Raw genomic sequence first — 16,151 nt, 5'->3', positions numbered from 1 at the left:
ACCTCCTCTTGTTGGGCAGTATGGTGTAAAACGCTTGGGGTTTGGAGCTTCGTATATAATCTGGGTTCAAATTATAACTTACTACTTACTAATTTGGGCAAATTACCCAGTCTTTTTGCCTCTCAATTTCTTTGTCTGTGAAATGTAGTACTATTTAGGATTGTTAGGATTAAATGAGAATATATTTGGCATACTGTCTGGCACATGATACTTAACAGGCACTAGTTGTCTACATCTTTCTAACTTATGGATGCCAATGTCTTGGGTAAAATCTCAAACTCTATGAGTAAGGAAGGTGAGAATTTGAAGAAAATGAAACCTTAAAAAGATTGAATTCCTAGACTCCATTTAAAGGAATAAATAGGTCATGAACAAGACTTGCTCTGCAAAGGCTTCCATGTTGATCCTGGTCTTTGACTCCTTATCTGTCTGATTAAATTGAATTTGCTGCCATGGCATCCTTAAAGCTGGACCTTACCTTGTCAGTCCTGCCTTCTCCATGTTGCTTTGTGTGTAAGCTTCACTGGACTGCTTGCTTTTTGCTGAATATTTTATGTATTTCCATATGTCTACTTTAGCCTTTGCTTGGAATATTCTAACTGCTCTTGTTTCTTCCTCTGTTTACTGATTTCTGACTTAACTCTTAAGGATTATCTAATATGTTACCTACTTGGTGAAGCTTTATCTGTGTCCCCACGGAATTAATCCTTCCCTCTTTAACTCTTAAGCTATCTTATGTTTTATATAATAGGGCCTTTGGCACAATTATAGGTCTGTGTGTCTGTCTTCCCTAATAGAATAGGAAAGCCTTGAGGACAGTAGTCTTTGCTTACTTAGCCTTATATTCTCAGTGCCCCTTGTACAAAACGTTCAATATATGTTTGAATGATTATGTGAATGAAGGAGGGGCCAACTGAGTTTACTTTAATGATTATGTAACACCCATTTATGTATAGTTATAGACTTGTCTGAAATGAGTTAAATCCTTTGCAGCCTTTGCTACTATGCTTTGAATGTCTCTTACAAAACTCATGTTGAAATTTAATTGCCATTGTGATGGTGTTAAGAAATGGGACCTTTGAGAGGTGGTTAGGTAATGGGATCTCTATCCTTATGAGTGGATTAATGCTGTTTGCATGGTAGTGCATGAGTTATCTTGGGAGTTTGGCCTCTGTCTCACGTGCTTCCTTACCTTCTGCCATGTGGTAACGCAACACAAAGATCCTTGCCAGATGCTGATGCCATGCTCTTGGACTTCCCAATCTCCAGAACCGTGAGCCAAATACATTTCTGTTCATTCTAAACTACCTGTTTTGTGGTATTCTAGTAAAGCAACATAAAACTTAGTAAGAAAACTGGTAGCAAGAGTGTGATTGTTGCCATAACAAATACCTGAAAATGTGCAAATATGGCTTGGGTTCTGGGTAGAGAAGGATGGAAGAGTTTGGATAAACAGACTAGAAAAAGCCTGTGTTGCTGTGAATAGAGCATTAAGGACAATTCTGATGAGGATTCAGAAGAAGAGAGCTATATGGAAAGTCTGGAACTTAGAGACTATTTAAGTTGTCATGATCAAATGTTGGTAGAACTGTAAATGGTAAAGGTCATTCTGATGAGATCTCAGAAGTGAAGAACAAGATACTGGAAACTGGAGTAAAGGCCATCCTTGTTAAATAGTTGCAAAGTACTTGGTGAAATTATGTTCATGTCCTAGGATTTTATGGAATGCAGAATTTAAGAGTGATGAACTAGGTTATGCTGCAGAAGACATAACTAAGCAGTAGAGCATTCAGGCTACTGGATGACTCCTTTTAACCACTTAAACTAAGCTGGGGGAAGGGAATGACTTGAAGACAGAATTTATAATTAGAAGAGAGGCAGAATGGAAATACTTGGAAAATTTGCAGCCTGGCCATAGTAAAGAATGCAAAAGGTATGTTTAGGAGAGCAAACTAAGGGTGTGGCCCAGGAACCATTTGCTAAAGAAATTAATATGCCTAGAAGAGAGCCAGGTGCTATTTATCAAGACAGTGGAAGAAGACCCCAAAGACATTTTGGAGATCTTTGAGGCTGCCTGCCCCATCACAGGCCCAGAGCTCTAGGACGGCAGAATGGTTTGTGGCTCAGGTGGTCCTTCACAAGCTTGCTGCCCAGGACTACCTCAGCTCCCCATATTTCAGCCCAGTGGGCCTTGGCTGTCCTAGGTCTGGTTCAGAGGGGCCCAGGTGTGGCTTAGGCTACTGCTGATTACTCAAATGGTAAACCTTGGCAGCGTCTATATGGTGCTAATTCTGCGGGCTCACAGGATGAAAGAGCTGTAGGAGACATGGCTACCACCACCAGGACTTCAGAGGATGATGGGGATAGTCTGGGAGAGACTTGTCACAGACTTCGAGCCTCTACAGAGTGGAAATGTGGGATTGGAGTCAGTACAGAGAGTACCTGCTAGGGCATTGCATAATGGAGCCATGGCAGCAGGCCACCACCGAGGCTTCAGAACTGTAGAGCTACTGGTATGCAGTGCGAGCCTGGGAGAACTTGAGGCTTGAGACTCTAACCTGTGAAAGCTGCATGGGCTCAGTCCAGCAAAGCTATGGAGGTGGGGCTTCCCAGGGTCTATTGGGATGAAACGAATGTATTTTGTAGGTGAGAAGGGCATGAGTTTTGGGCAGAATGCTATGCTTTGGATGTTTCCTTCAAAACTCATGTTGAAACTTCATTGCCATGTGGCATTATAAAGAGGTGGAACCTTTCAGAAGTGGTTAGGTTATAAGGGCTTTGCCTTCATTAATGGATTAATGCCATTATTGCAGGTGTGGGTTAGTTATCTCTGGAGTTTGGCCCCCTTTTTCTCTATCATGTGCTCATGCCCACTTTTGCCATGTGATGCCTTCTACCATGTTATGATGCATCCAGAAGACCCTCACCAGATGCAGCCCCTTGATCTTAGACTTCTCAGCTTCTAGAACTGTGAGTGAAATAAACTTATTTTCTTTATAAATTACCCCATCTGTGGTAATTATTAATTAGTATTTATAGTGCAAGGATAAATTCAAGTTTACCCCTTGTTAGAATGACCACATTTCAAGGGAGGGGCTTTGTACTTCTGTGCATTTCTATAAGGATAAAAATCTTAATAATATTCTCACTGAAATTAATGGTTTAGGTTGGGTAAGGTTGTTAGTGCTAATAATTATTTCTTTTAATAAAATATTCTTAGTTGTATTAAAAAAACATAGATGATTTGAATTTATATTTTTTGACCAAAATGTATTTGTAATTTTGAATAGGAATTCCACAGTATTGGTAGCTGTAACCACTTGGGGTTTCCTGCTACTGCTTCTGGTGCCTCATTTTCTCTGATGTCTTCCATTTTCTTACATTTGTCTTCTAAGGTGGAGTTGAGATTATTCAATTAAGATTATTTCATGGTAGGGCATGGTGGCTCACGCCTGTAATCCCAGCACTTTGGGAGGCCGAGGTGGGCGGATCATGAGGTCAGGAGATCAAGACCATCCCTGCTAACATGGTGAAACCCTGTCTCTACTAAAAATACAAATAATTAGACGGGCGTGGTGGTGGGCACTTGTAGTCCCAGCTACTCGGGAGGCTGAGGCAGGAGAATGGCGTGAAACCGGGAGGCGGAGTTTGCAGTGAGCCGAGATGGCGCCACTGCACTCCAGCCTGGGCGACGGAGGGAGACTGCATCTCAAAAAAAAAAAAAAAAAAAAAAAAAAGATTATTTCACTTTAGGCCTCTGCTGTCTTCTGCTTTCTTTTTTTTTTTTTAGTGAATGGATATAATATCCCAATACATTTTGATAATTGAACAACAGCTACATTTTTAAGTGGAGCTGCTTTCTTCTTACTATTTTTTAAATTCCTTTTCCTTAATTTTTAAAAAAACTGTCAGAGATTGGCTAAGAGTTGGGACAGCTTTCTTATGTGAGAATAGTAGATGACAGCAAATATTTGTGATGTTAAAATGATAATCCTAATAGTTTTCTTTTAGAATCTTTATAATAAAAATGCTTTGAGGCTGAGGGTGAATTTATATGTTCCTAAAGAGACAAAAAATGTTCTTGGGACATAGTAAATGTTATTTAAATCTTAGATGTTTTTATTAGTATAATTTTTGGGTAGAAATTTGGCATTAAAAAATACAGAGCTTTTTCTAAGTCATACAGGGCAAGACAGCATTTTGTCATGGCAATTAGTAAATAGACTCAGATAATTATAAAACATCTAATTTTAAAAATTTGTTACAGAAACGGTACAGGTACATTGTGGCAAAAATAGAAAATACAAAACAAGCAAATATGAGAAAAATATACATGCCGCCACCTACATATTACTTTCAGTACCTTAGTTTATAATCTTTTGTCTACATATGTCTATATGGATATATATATGTATTCTTTTATCCAAATGGTATTACATTGTACATTCTGTTTTGAAACCTGCCTTTTTTAGTCATTTACATCTACTTTTCCATTTCAGTAACTTTTCATCTTATGTAATGCCCGGATCACATTAAAATTTTTCCAATTAGCTCAAAAATTCCTTTATGGCTGGTTTGGCTAAAACAGTATCCAGGTCAGCATTGCACCTATGAAATTGGCTGTTAGGAACCTTGTATCTTTAAAAATTAAGGGCAGCAACCCATCCTCCGGCTTCCCCCACCTCTCACCCACCTCCTACCTTTTTTTTATTTTCTTAAAGATACTGGCTTGTTGGAGAGAGAATGGGTCATGTCCTACCAATTTTCTGAATTTGTCCAGTTTGCTGTCTCATAGTGTCATTTAGCTTGTTTATCCTATGTATTTCCTATAAATTAAAATTTATATCTGAATCCTTGGTGGATTTGAGTTGAAGATCCTTAACTATCAAAGATGATACTATGCCTTTGTATTGCATATCAGAAGTTACATGATCTTTACTTGATTCATGATGAGGAGATGGCCACTGAAATTGGACCATGACAGTCTTTTCTGCCCATTGTTCAATTATATTTATCTCTTGACATTAGAAAGTATTTTGGGTAGTAGTATTTTGGCGCTGTAGGAAAGTTCATTTTCTCATCAACCACTCACCTATTGGTTTAACACCATTTGTTGATCTTTGAGTATATCGGTAATTTCATTAGGGTTTGCAAAATAAGACTTTAAATTCTATTCTTTTACAATATTAATTGATGTTTTTTGGTAAGATAGAACTTGTGAAATGGGACTATTTAGTTGTCTTTAAATACAGTCTCTATAGGAAAGACAAAATACTTAAATCTTTCTCTTTACCATTTTTCAAAGTGAAGAACTATTCCATTAACCACCTCAAAAGGTGATAAATGAAAAGGGCGTTTTTAGTTGTTTTAACTTTTTTTTTGAGATAGGGTCTTATTCTGTTGCCCAGGCTGGAGTGCAGTGGTGCAATCATGGTACACCAAAGCCTCAATCTCCCTGGGCTCAGGTGATTCTCCCACCTCAGCCTGGGACTAAAGGTGTACACCACCACAGCCAGACAATTTTTTTTGTTTTGTTTTTGTTTTTGTTTTGTAGAGATGGGGTTTTGCCATATTGCCCAGGCTGGTCTCAAACTCCTGAGCTGAAGGAATCCACCCACTTCAGCCTCCCAAAGTGCTAGGATTATTGATGTGACCCACAATATCTGGCCTTAACTTTTTTCTTTTGAGTGTCTTTATAGACTCAAGGACTTTTATTTAATTCAGGATGTTTTAATATACTACCATTTAAATGTTTTCTTTGATGCTCAGATTGTCACAGCTAGTCATTTGGATCTTTATACCACCTCCTATGTCCATTTGATATAGGCTGTTAATCTCTGTAAGCCTTCCTTGTTCTCTTGGAATGAAAAGGTATCCCAGACTCACCTGTACCTTCCCTACTCCAGAGCTGGCATTAATTCTTTTTCCAAGGAGTTTGGTACCTTTTAGTTCATTATAATATTAGAGATGAAAATCTGTGTTCTAGGAATATTTATTACTGCTATAGTGATATTGCTTTTAGGCCATTTCAGAGAAAAGACCTAGAAAACAGATTTTCACAGACATGAATTCATACTGCTATTTTTAGTATTTTACATGATTTCTTGATTTTACAATATTATCTCTGTTTTCTTACACTTATTATTATGAACCTTAAAGTCATTAGCATAACTTCTTTGCTTATTTCTACAATATAAAGAAAATAGTCCTGGTGCGGTGGCTCACGCTGTAATCCCAGCACTTTGGGAGGTTGAGGCAGGTGGATTCCTTGAGCTCTGGAGTTCAAGACCAACCTGGGCAGCACGATGAAACCTTGTCTTTACAAAAAATTAGCTGGGCATTGTGGCATGTGGTTGTATTCCCAGCTACTCAGAAGGCTGAGGTGGGAGGATCACCTGAGCCCAGGAGGTCAAGGCTCTAGTGAGCCATGATCATGCCACCACACTCTAGCCTGGGTGACAAAGGGAGACCCTGTTTCAGGGGAAGAAAAAAAAAAGATAAAATAGTTTGAGGAGGCTTTATGTAGTGGCTCATGCATGTAATCCTGGCACTTTGGGAGGTCGAGGTGGGAGGATGGCTTGAGCCCAGGAGTTTGAGACCAGCCTGTGCCACATCATGAGACCTGGACTCTATTTAAAAAAAAAAAAAAGAAAAGAAAAGGAAATAGTTTGAGGATATCAATAATGATATTACTGGAATCGGTAAAACTACCAAAAGAAATGTAAAGTTTCTTCCTAGTTTTTATTTTGTTTAGAATAGTTCCTATCAAGAAGTGTAGTAAAGTGCAGTGTCCAAATAGCCCTTGTAACAAAACCTTTCTCTTTCTCCTGAGTGCCAATTTGACATTTAATCAGTTTTGTTTCTAGCAATGTTCAATGTATGAGATTATAAGTCTTTTTTTCTTTATATCACAGGAGTCCTGCTGCTACCTGTTCTTGCTATGCTTTTCCCCTTTTCTTCCCTTTCTCTATGAAGCATCCATTTTTATTAGTTTCTCATTTATCACTCAGGCATGCGTATGTGTATTGAGGATGTTGACATTCAAGCAAATATATGTGTTAACATTCTTTTTGCCATCCCTTATACAAAAGATATACCCTGTATACTCTATTGGGCAGTTTTTTTCCTTAAAATATTCCGTAGATCTCTCCAGTTAGCACAGTTATCTTATAGATAGAGCATGTAGTATACATATAACCTTTTCTTAAACTATGCTATTAAAATAATAGCTTTCAGTAACTCGATAATTATTTTTGGATTGAAAATACTACTGAAATCAACTCAATAATGTGAAAGCTGCAGAAAGAAAAAGACCTAGAAAAGGGCATTGGATTAGGTCAACTTTGAATTTTATTTGGAAGATAAATGAATCCAGAAGGGAGTTGGCAGAGATTATTGGAGTTGATCTTTTTTTTTTTTTTTTTTTTTGAGACAGAGTCTCGCTTAGTTGCCCAGGCTGGAGTGCAATGGCGCGATCTCGGCTCACTGCAAGCTCCGCCTCCCGGGTTCACGCCATTCTGCCTCAGCCTCCCGAGTAGCTGGGACTACAGGCGCCCGCCGCCTCGCCCGGCTAATTTTTTGCATTTTTAGTAGAGACGGGGTTTCACCGAGTTAGCCAGGATGGTCTCGATCTCCTGACCTCGTGATCCGCCCACCTCGGCCTCCCAAAGTGCTGGGATTACAGGCTTGAGCCACCGCGCCCGGCCTGGAGTTGATCTTAAAAGGAGGCATTAGGGAGATTATTGGCTGGGCTAGTGTGAAAGGTCTGTCAGAAAATCATGAGATTAGGTTGATGTAGCTCAAAAAATGAGAGCTATTGTGATGAGTGGGTAAGAATCATAAAAGTGTAGAGTGTTGATGATTTTTATAGTTTATAAATGGTTCTTCAGTGTAGAGGTTTGTTTTTATGCTAGCTATATGCTGTAACATAATTGACTATAATAGGCATGCTAAATATCCATGACAGTTGACCCTTGAACAACGTAAAGGATATGGGCACCTACTCCTGTGCAGTTGAAACTTCACATGTAACTTTTGCCCGCCCCCCCCAAACTTAACTATTAATATTTAGCCTATAGTTGACTGGAAATCTTACCGATAATATAATGTTCACTAATACATATTTTATGTATGTGTTAGATAGCATATTTGTATAATAAGCTACAGAAAAAATATTAAAATCATAAAGAAGAGAAAATATACTTACTGTTCATTAAGTGGAAGTGGATCATCATGAGGGTCTTCATTTTCACTGCCTTCACGTTAAGTAGGCCAAGGAGTAGGAGAGAGTGGAAAGGTCAGACTTGCTGTCTCATGGGTGGCAGAGGTAGAAGAAGGTCCACATACAAGTGGTCCCACACAGCTGGAACCGGTTTTGTTCATTGGCCAACTGTAGTTTGATTGAAAGTAAGAATAATAAATAAAGTTTCTACTTCAGTTCGGTATTATCAAGTCATAGATAGCAAGAGCTGGAAGAAACCTTAGTAGTAATCTCTTTGAGTCTAATTATGTAGAATATGAAATTGCGGTCTAGAAAGGTTAAGTGACTTGTCCAAATTACACAACTAGTTAGAGACATAGCCAGCTCTTAATTCTGACTTCCAAATTTTCACTGTGTCTTTTTTCTACAACATGTTGCCTTAATTTTTAGCCATGAAAAATTGGAAGTTGAACTCTTTGTCTTTTCAGGCAGGTGCAGATTTTGGGGTTTTGTTTTGAGTTTTGGTTTTTGACCTAAAGTACTTTAGTTCTGTGATTTATAAAGCACGAGTTTTCTGTTTTTCTTATATACCTGAATACTGTAAATATGGAAGTTACCTTTTATCTTTACCAGTATTACACATAAATGGTTATACATAAATACATTGACCACCTTTTATTACTCCAACTATGGTGGGGAAAGCTTTCTTTTCATAACTAGCTAATGTTTTAAAATGTATACTTTTAGTTTGATTGCTGCATATTTCAGATATTTCTTTCCTTAACTAAAGTACTCAGATATTTATCCAAACATTATTGCTATGGGATTTCCTGCAGAAAGACTTGAAGGCGTATACAGGAACAATATTGATGATGTAGTAAGGTAAGAATGCTTTGATTTTCTATTTCAAATATTGATGTTTATATTCATGTTGTATTTTCATTTAGAAAAGATTTCTAAACCACAGAAAAAGATACTTTGTGATGTAAACTTTGTTGTTGTAGTGCTCTATAATCATTTTTTGGCTTACTGTACCTAATGGACTTCAGTGGGATACAGTTCATTTGATAAGAACTGACCTTAAACATAATCAGGTACTTAGGTGATATCATTTCCTGGACTCCATAAAATGCCTGTCACCAGGTTTAATACCTGAATTCCATTACAGTGTGATTGTTGTCTTATGTCATAATTGGGGATTAGGCTTAAAATCCTAGAGTGGATTTATTCAGTTAAATTTATTCACATTAAGATGTAGATGACTAATACTGATTTTTATGTAGACCAAATTTTAAGGTACCACTGTGCATAAGTATACCAAGTACTTGAAGAAGTATTTGGTTGTTAAAAGATATATAGAAAGGAATCGCTGGGTGTACCAAGGCCAATCAGTTTTATAATTTTGCATAATTTTCTAAGTGCAATTATCATTTAGTCTAGAACAATTCTCAAGACCCACATAAGTATTACTTTTAAAATATACAGTCTTAAGAATTCGTGGCATATTTTATGAAAGGAGGAATTCATGTCTGATGTACAAATAGTCTTAACATTTATATTGTCTAATTTCAGAGCAAAAATATGTATGTATGAATAAATTAACTGTAAATTGTCAGTAGGAACCTTGAGAATTCGTGGCGTAATTTATGAAAGAAGGAATTCACGTCTGATGTGCAAATACTCTTAACATATTTTTTCATTTCAGAGCAAAAACGTGTATTAATAAATCAACTGTAAATTGTCAGTAGGAAACTTAATGGCTTTAAAAGTTAAAATTTCAAGCCAGACATTGTGGTGTGCTCCTCAGGTCCCAGCTACTTGTGAGGCTGAGGTGGGAGGATCACTTGGCTTGAACCCCCAGGTAGAGGGTAGAGGCCAGTCTGGTTAACACAGCGAGAACTCATCTCTTAAAAAAGTTAAAATTCTGGATTATTTCCTTTACACTCTTTCATTAGTATCTTTCCTGGAGATTTTCAGTTTAAATACTTGATTATGACAATTAGATGTTAAAATGGATGGGAAAGTACTTTGTAACTTATAAAGCGTTATGCAGATGTAGACTCCTTTTATAATAGTTGTGTAAGTATATGAGACAACCTACCTTCTTTTATGAGCTAGCTATAAGTTTTAGCAACTTGCTTTGAACCACAGATTTACAATTTTTTGTAGTATTGAGTTGTATTCATTTAGAATTTTGTAATCAAAATCAAATTTTTATACCTACAAAAACTACAAAAAAAATCCCCCTAGTTTTTATAGTTTCTATTAAAATTATAGCCAGTACATAGGGATGCCAGAAGGACTGTTTAAGAAGCTGAAAATAAAGAAATGAATTTATCTTCTCATAGTTAGGCAGGGCACAGTAGAAGGATGCTTAACATTGCAAGCTGATGGGAATAGCAGGTTGATATAGCTTGTGATAACACTTCTAAAGAAAAAGCAATGAGCCATAGAAAAAAGAGATAGATACATTTTGAATTAAGAAAGATGGTGAATCTGGGAAACAAGCAGTACAGTCACCAGATGTGTATTATCTGCTATGATACAGAAGTGTTTATCAGGCCTCTTTATGGCCTGCATGATATATCCCACAAGATGACCTACTCACATTATTTTAATTCTGTGTTCAACTAAGCACTAATTCAACCCAGCCAGTTTAGTACTCATACCAAAAAAGAGTGAGCACTCTGAATAGAGGGCAGGTTTTCTGATTATGGTGAGAATATCTTTGTGGTAAATTAATCTGGTGTGCTAGTTTTTACATTGGTCTCTTCTGAGTGTCATTAGTCACTGAGGCTGATTGATCATCTTTTAGGTTACTGATAAAAGTTCCTGTACAGCTGATTATCAGACCTTAGGTTGCAGTAACTTCACCAAGAAAATACTTTGCTGAGAAGCATTTTGGTCCTTCTATTTGATTCATAACTCTTACCTTTATGCCTCTGAATGAAAAGATTCACATTTTCAGTTTGTAATTAGTAATCAAGGCTGAGGTTTATTCTATCTAGCTTCACGATATATCTAGTTTGTTTTGTCTAGTCATATGATTTCTTCAAATCTGCTATGTCTAAAAAAAAAAGTTTTATGTATCCAGATTAATACTTAGCCAGTGCTTCCTTAGCCAGTGGATCTTATCACCTCTTATACTATTGATAGCGTGTCAACATGAAGAATTATCTGCTGAATATAATAGCTTTGCTGTCCTTGTTTCCTTTTGTCTCATTCTTTTTTGAGAAAGCTTTGATAGCCTTCTATTGCCTAGGCCCCTCCTCTTCTTTTATGAGAGAAAGGATGAACAGTGACCAGAAATTAAGGGTTTTTTTTTTTTTTTTTCTATCAACTAAAATGGAAATAAATAATTCCTAAGTAATTTGTCTGTTAGGATTAAGGTCTCCAAGAGAATGGCTGTGCCTAGTACCTAAGTGATTAATTTCCTTGATTGGTTTACATTATATTGAGGATATTAGTAATCAGTAGTGATTCCTTTTTTGGTTCAAAGATGATAGTGTCACAGTGAAAAGTGTTTTTAAAATTTTTGTATACTTAATTTTTCTGTAACAAAAGTATTTTCAGCTGGATTTTTCTTGGCCCTCTCTATTAGAATGCCCAAAGAATATTTAAAATTATCCTTTTCTCTCTTACTGCATATTTTTTCCTGTGATTTTTCCCCAAACAGAAAATACTCTGCAGAGATTAGACTTTGTTATTGTTGTACTACATCATTGCTTTGACTAAAATAAACTTAGATTGCAAATGCTTTCAGGCTTACATTGCTCAATATATATATATTTTTTTGGTAATATGAAACATTGTTTTATTCAGGTAATTGATTATTCTGTAATATGTATGTTAATTTTTTTAAATTATACTTTAAGTTCTAGGGTACACGTGCACAACTTACAGGTTTGTTACCTATGTATACATGTGCCATGCTGGTTTGCTGCACCCATTAACTCATCATTTACATTAGGTATTTCTCCCAGTGTTATCCCTCTCCCATCCCCCCACCCCACGACAGACCCCGGTTTGTGATGTTTTCTGCCCTGTGTCCAAGTGTTCTCATTGTTCAGTTCCCACCTGTGAATGAGAACATGCAGTGTTTGGTTTTCTGTCCTTGCAATAGTTTGCTCAGAATGATGGTTTCCAGCTTCATCCATGTCCCTACAAAGGACATGAAACTCATCCTTTTTTATGGCTGCATAGTATTCCATGGTGTATATGTGCCACATTTTCTTAATCTATTCTATCATTGATGGACATTTGGGTTGGTTCTTTGCTATTGTGAATAGTGCCACAGTAAACATATGTGTGCATGTGTCTTTATAGTAGCATGATTTATAATCCTTTGGGTATATACCCAGTAATGGGATGGCTGGGTCAAATGGTATTTCTAGTTCTAGATCCTTGAGGAGTCACCACACTGTCTTCCACAATGGTTGAACTAGTTTACACTCCTACCAACAGTGTAAAAGCGTTCCTGTTTCTCCACATCCTCTCCAGCACCTGTTGTTGCCTGACCTTTTAATGATCACTATTCTAACTGGTGTGAAGTGGTATCTCATTGTGGTTTTGATTTGCATTTCTCTGATGGCCAGTGATGGTGAGCATTTTTTCATGTGTCTGTTGGCTGCAGAAATGTCTTCTTTTGAAAAGTATCTGTTCAAATCATTTACCCACTTTTTGATGGTGTTTGATTTTTTTCTTGTAAATTTAAGTTCTTTGTAGATTCTGGATAGTAGCCCTTTTGTCAAATGGGTAGATTGCAAAAATTTTCTCCCATTCTGTAAGTTGTCTGTTCACTCTGATGGTAGTTTCTTTTGCTGTGCAGAAGCTCTTTAGTTTAATTAGATCCCATTTGTCTATTTTGGCTTTTGTTGCCATTGCTTTCGGTGTTTTAATCATGAAGTCCTTCCCCATGCCTATGTCCTGAATGGTATTGCCTAGGTTTTCCTCTAGGGTTTTTATGATTTTAGGTCTAACATTTAAGTCTTTAATCCATCTTGAATTAATTTTTGTATAAGGTTTAAGGAAAGGATCCAGTTTCAGCTTTCTACTTATGGCTAGCCAGTTTTCACAGCACCATTTATTAAATAGGGAACACTTCCCCCATTTCTTGTTTTTGTCAGGTTTGTCAAAGATCAGATGGTTGTAGATGTGGTGGTATTTCTGAAGCCTCTGTTCTGTTCCATTGGTCTATATCTCTGTTTTGGTACCAGTACCATGCTGTTTTGGTTACTGTAGCCTTGTAGTATAGTTTGAAGTCAGGTAGTGTGATGCCTCCAGCTTTGTTCTTTTTGCTTAGGATTGTCTTGGCAATGCAGGCTCTTTTTTGGTTCCACATGAACTTTAAAGTAGTTTTTTCCAATTCTATGAAGAAAGTCATTGGTAGCTTGATGGGGATGGCATTGAATCTATAAATTACCTTGGGCAGTGTGGCCATTTTCACCATATTGATTCTTCCTATCCATGAGCATGGTATGTTCTTCCATTTATTTGTGTCCTTTTATTTCATTGAGGAGTGGTTTGTAGTTCTCCATGAAGAGGTCCTTCACATCCCTTGTAAGTTGGATTCCTAGGTATTTTATTCTCTTTGTAGCAATTGTGAATGGGAGTTCACTCATGATTTGGCTCTTTGTTTGTCTGTTATTGGTGTATAAGAATGTTTGTGATTTTTGCACATTGATTTTGTATCCTGAGATTTTGCTGAAGTTTTTTATCAGCTTAAGGAGATTTGGGGCTGAGACGATGGGGTTTTCTAAATATACAGTCATGTCGTCTGCAAACAGGGACAATTTGACTTCCTCTTTTCCTAATTGTATACCCTTTATTTCTTTCTCTTGCCTGATTGTCCTGGCCAGAACTTCCAACACTATGTTGAATAGGAGTGGTGAGAGAGGGCATCCCTGTCTTGTGCCGGTTTTCAAAGGGAATGCTTCCAGTTTTTGCCCATTCAGTATGATATTGGCTGTGGGTTTGTCATAAATAGCTCTTATTATTTTGAGATACGTTCCATCAATACTGAATTTATTGAGAGTTTTTTTAGCATGAAGGGCTGTTGAATTTTGTTGAAGGCCTTCTCTGCATTTATTGAGATAATCATTTGGTTTTTGTCTTTGGTTCCGTTTATGTGATGGATTATGTTTATTGATTTGTGTATGTTGAACCAGCCTTGCATCCCAGGGATGAAGCCAACTTGATCTTGGTGGATAAGCTTTTTGACGTGCTGCTGGATTCAGTTTGCCAGTATTTTATTGAGGATTTTCTCATCGATGTTCATCAGGGATATTGGTCTAAAATTCTCTTTTTTTGTTGTGTATCTGTCAGGCTTTGGCATCAGGATGATGCTGACCTCCTAAAGTGAGTTAGGGAGGATTCCCTCTTTTTCTATTAATGGGAATAGTTTCAGTAGGAATGGTACCAGCTCGTCTTTGTACCTCTGATAGAATTCAGCTGTGAATCTGTCTGGTCCTGGACCTTTTTTGGTTGGTAGACTATTAATTATTGCCTCAATTTTAGAGCCTGTTACTGGTCTATTCAGGGATTCAACTTCTTCCTGGTTTAGTCTTGGGCGGGTGTATATGTCCAGGAATTTATCCATTTCTTCTATATTTTCTAGTTTATTTGCATAGAAATATTTATAGTATTCTCTGATGGTAGTTTGTATTTCTGTGGGATTGGTGGTGATATCCCCTTTATCATTTCTTATTGTGTCTATTTGATTCTTCTCTCTTTTCTTCTTTATTAGTCTTGCTAGCACTCTATCAATTTTGTTGATCTTTTCAAAATACCAGCCCCTGGATTCATTGATTTTTTTGGAGGGTCTTTTGTGTCTCTATCTACTTCAGTTCTGCTCTGATCTTAGTTATCTGTTGCCTTCTGCTAGCTTTTGAATGTGTTTTCTCTTGCTTCTCTAGTTGTTTTAATTGTGATGTTAGGGTGTTGTTTTTAGATCTTTCCTGCTTTCTCTTGTGGGCATTTAGCACCATAAATTTCCCTCTACACACTGCTTTAAATGTGTCCCAGAGATTCTGGTACGTTGTGTCTTTGTTCTCATTGGTTTCAAAGAACATCTTTATTTCTGCCTTCATTTTGCTATGTACCCAGTGGTCATTCAGGATCAGGTTGTTCAGTTTCCATGTAGTTGTGCAGTTGTGAATTAGTTTCTTAATCCTGAGTTCTAATTTGATTGCACTGTGGTCTGAGAGACAGTTTGTTGTCATTTGTTTTCTTTGACATTTGCTGAGGAGTGGTTTACTTCCAACTATGTGGTCAATTTTGGAATAAGTGTGATGTGGTACTGAGAAGAATGTATATTCTGTTGATTTGGGGTTGAGAGTTCTATAGATGTCTATTAGGTCTGCTTGGTGCAGAGCTTAGTTCAAGTCCTGGATATCTTTGTTAACCTTCTGTCTCGTCGATCTGTCTCATATTGACAGTGGGGTGTTAAAGTTTCCCATTATTATTATGTGGTAGTCTAAGTCTCTCTGTAGGTCTCTAAGGACTTGCTTTATGAATCTGGGTGTTCCTGTATTGGGTGCATATATATTTAGAATAGTTAGTTCTTCTTGTTGAATTGATCCCTTTACCATTATGTAATGGCCTTCTTTGTCTCTTTTGATCTTTGTTGGTTTAAAATCTGTTTTATCAGAGACTAGCATTGCAACCCCTGCTTTTTTTTGCTTTCCATTTGCTTGGTAGATCTTCCTCCATCCCTTTATTTTGAGCCTTTATGTGTCTCTGCACGTGAGATGCATCTGCTGAATATAGCACACTGATATGTCTTGACTCTTTATCCAATTTGCCAGTCTGTGTCTTTTAACTGGAGCATTTAGCCCATTTACATTTAAGGTTAAAATTGTTATGTTTGAATTTGATCCTATCATTATGATGTTAGCTGGTTATTTTGCCTGTTAGTTGGTGCAGTTTCTTCTAGCATCGATGGTCTTTACAG

General features: G+C 37.1%; 1 protein-coding gene across 2 annotated transcripts in view; it reads left to right on the top strand.

Moving 5' to 3' along the window:
- LOC105480917 (phosphatase and tensin homolog) overlaps positions 1 to 16,151 on the top strand; it is a 104,820-nt gene that overhangs the window by 21,863 nt on the left and 66,806 nt on the right. For both annotated transcript variants that reach the window (XM_011740112.3, XM_071069542.1), the window contains exon 2: positions 8,998 to 9,082. In XM_011740112.3, the coding sequence (XP_011738414.1) occupies positions 8,998 to 9,082 (85 nt within the window). The remainder of the gene's footprint in view (positions 1 to 8,997; positions 9,083 to 16,151) is intronic.

The sequence above is a fragment of the Macaca nemestrina genome, chromosome 9, assembly GCF_043159975.1.
Source record: "Macaca nemestrina isolate mMacNem1 chromosome 9, mMacNem.hap1, whole genome shotgun sequence".
NCBI classification, from domain to species: Eukaryota; Metazoa; Chordata; class Mammalia; order Primates; family Cercopithecidae; genus Macaca; species Macaca nemestrina.
The sequence above is the reverse complement of the archived record's forward strand: the minus strand, read 5'-3'. Positions and strand labels throughout refer to the sequence as shown.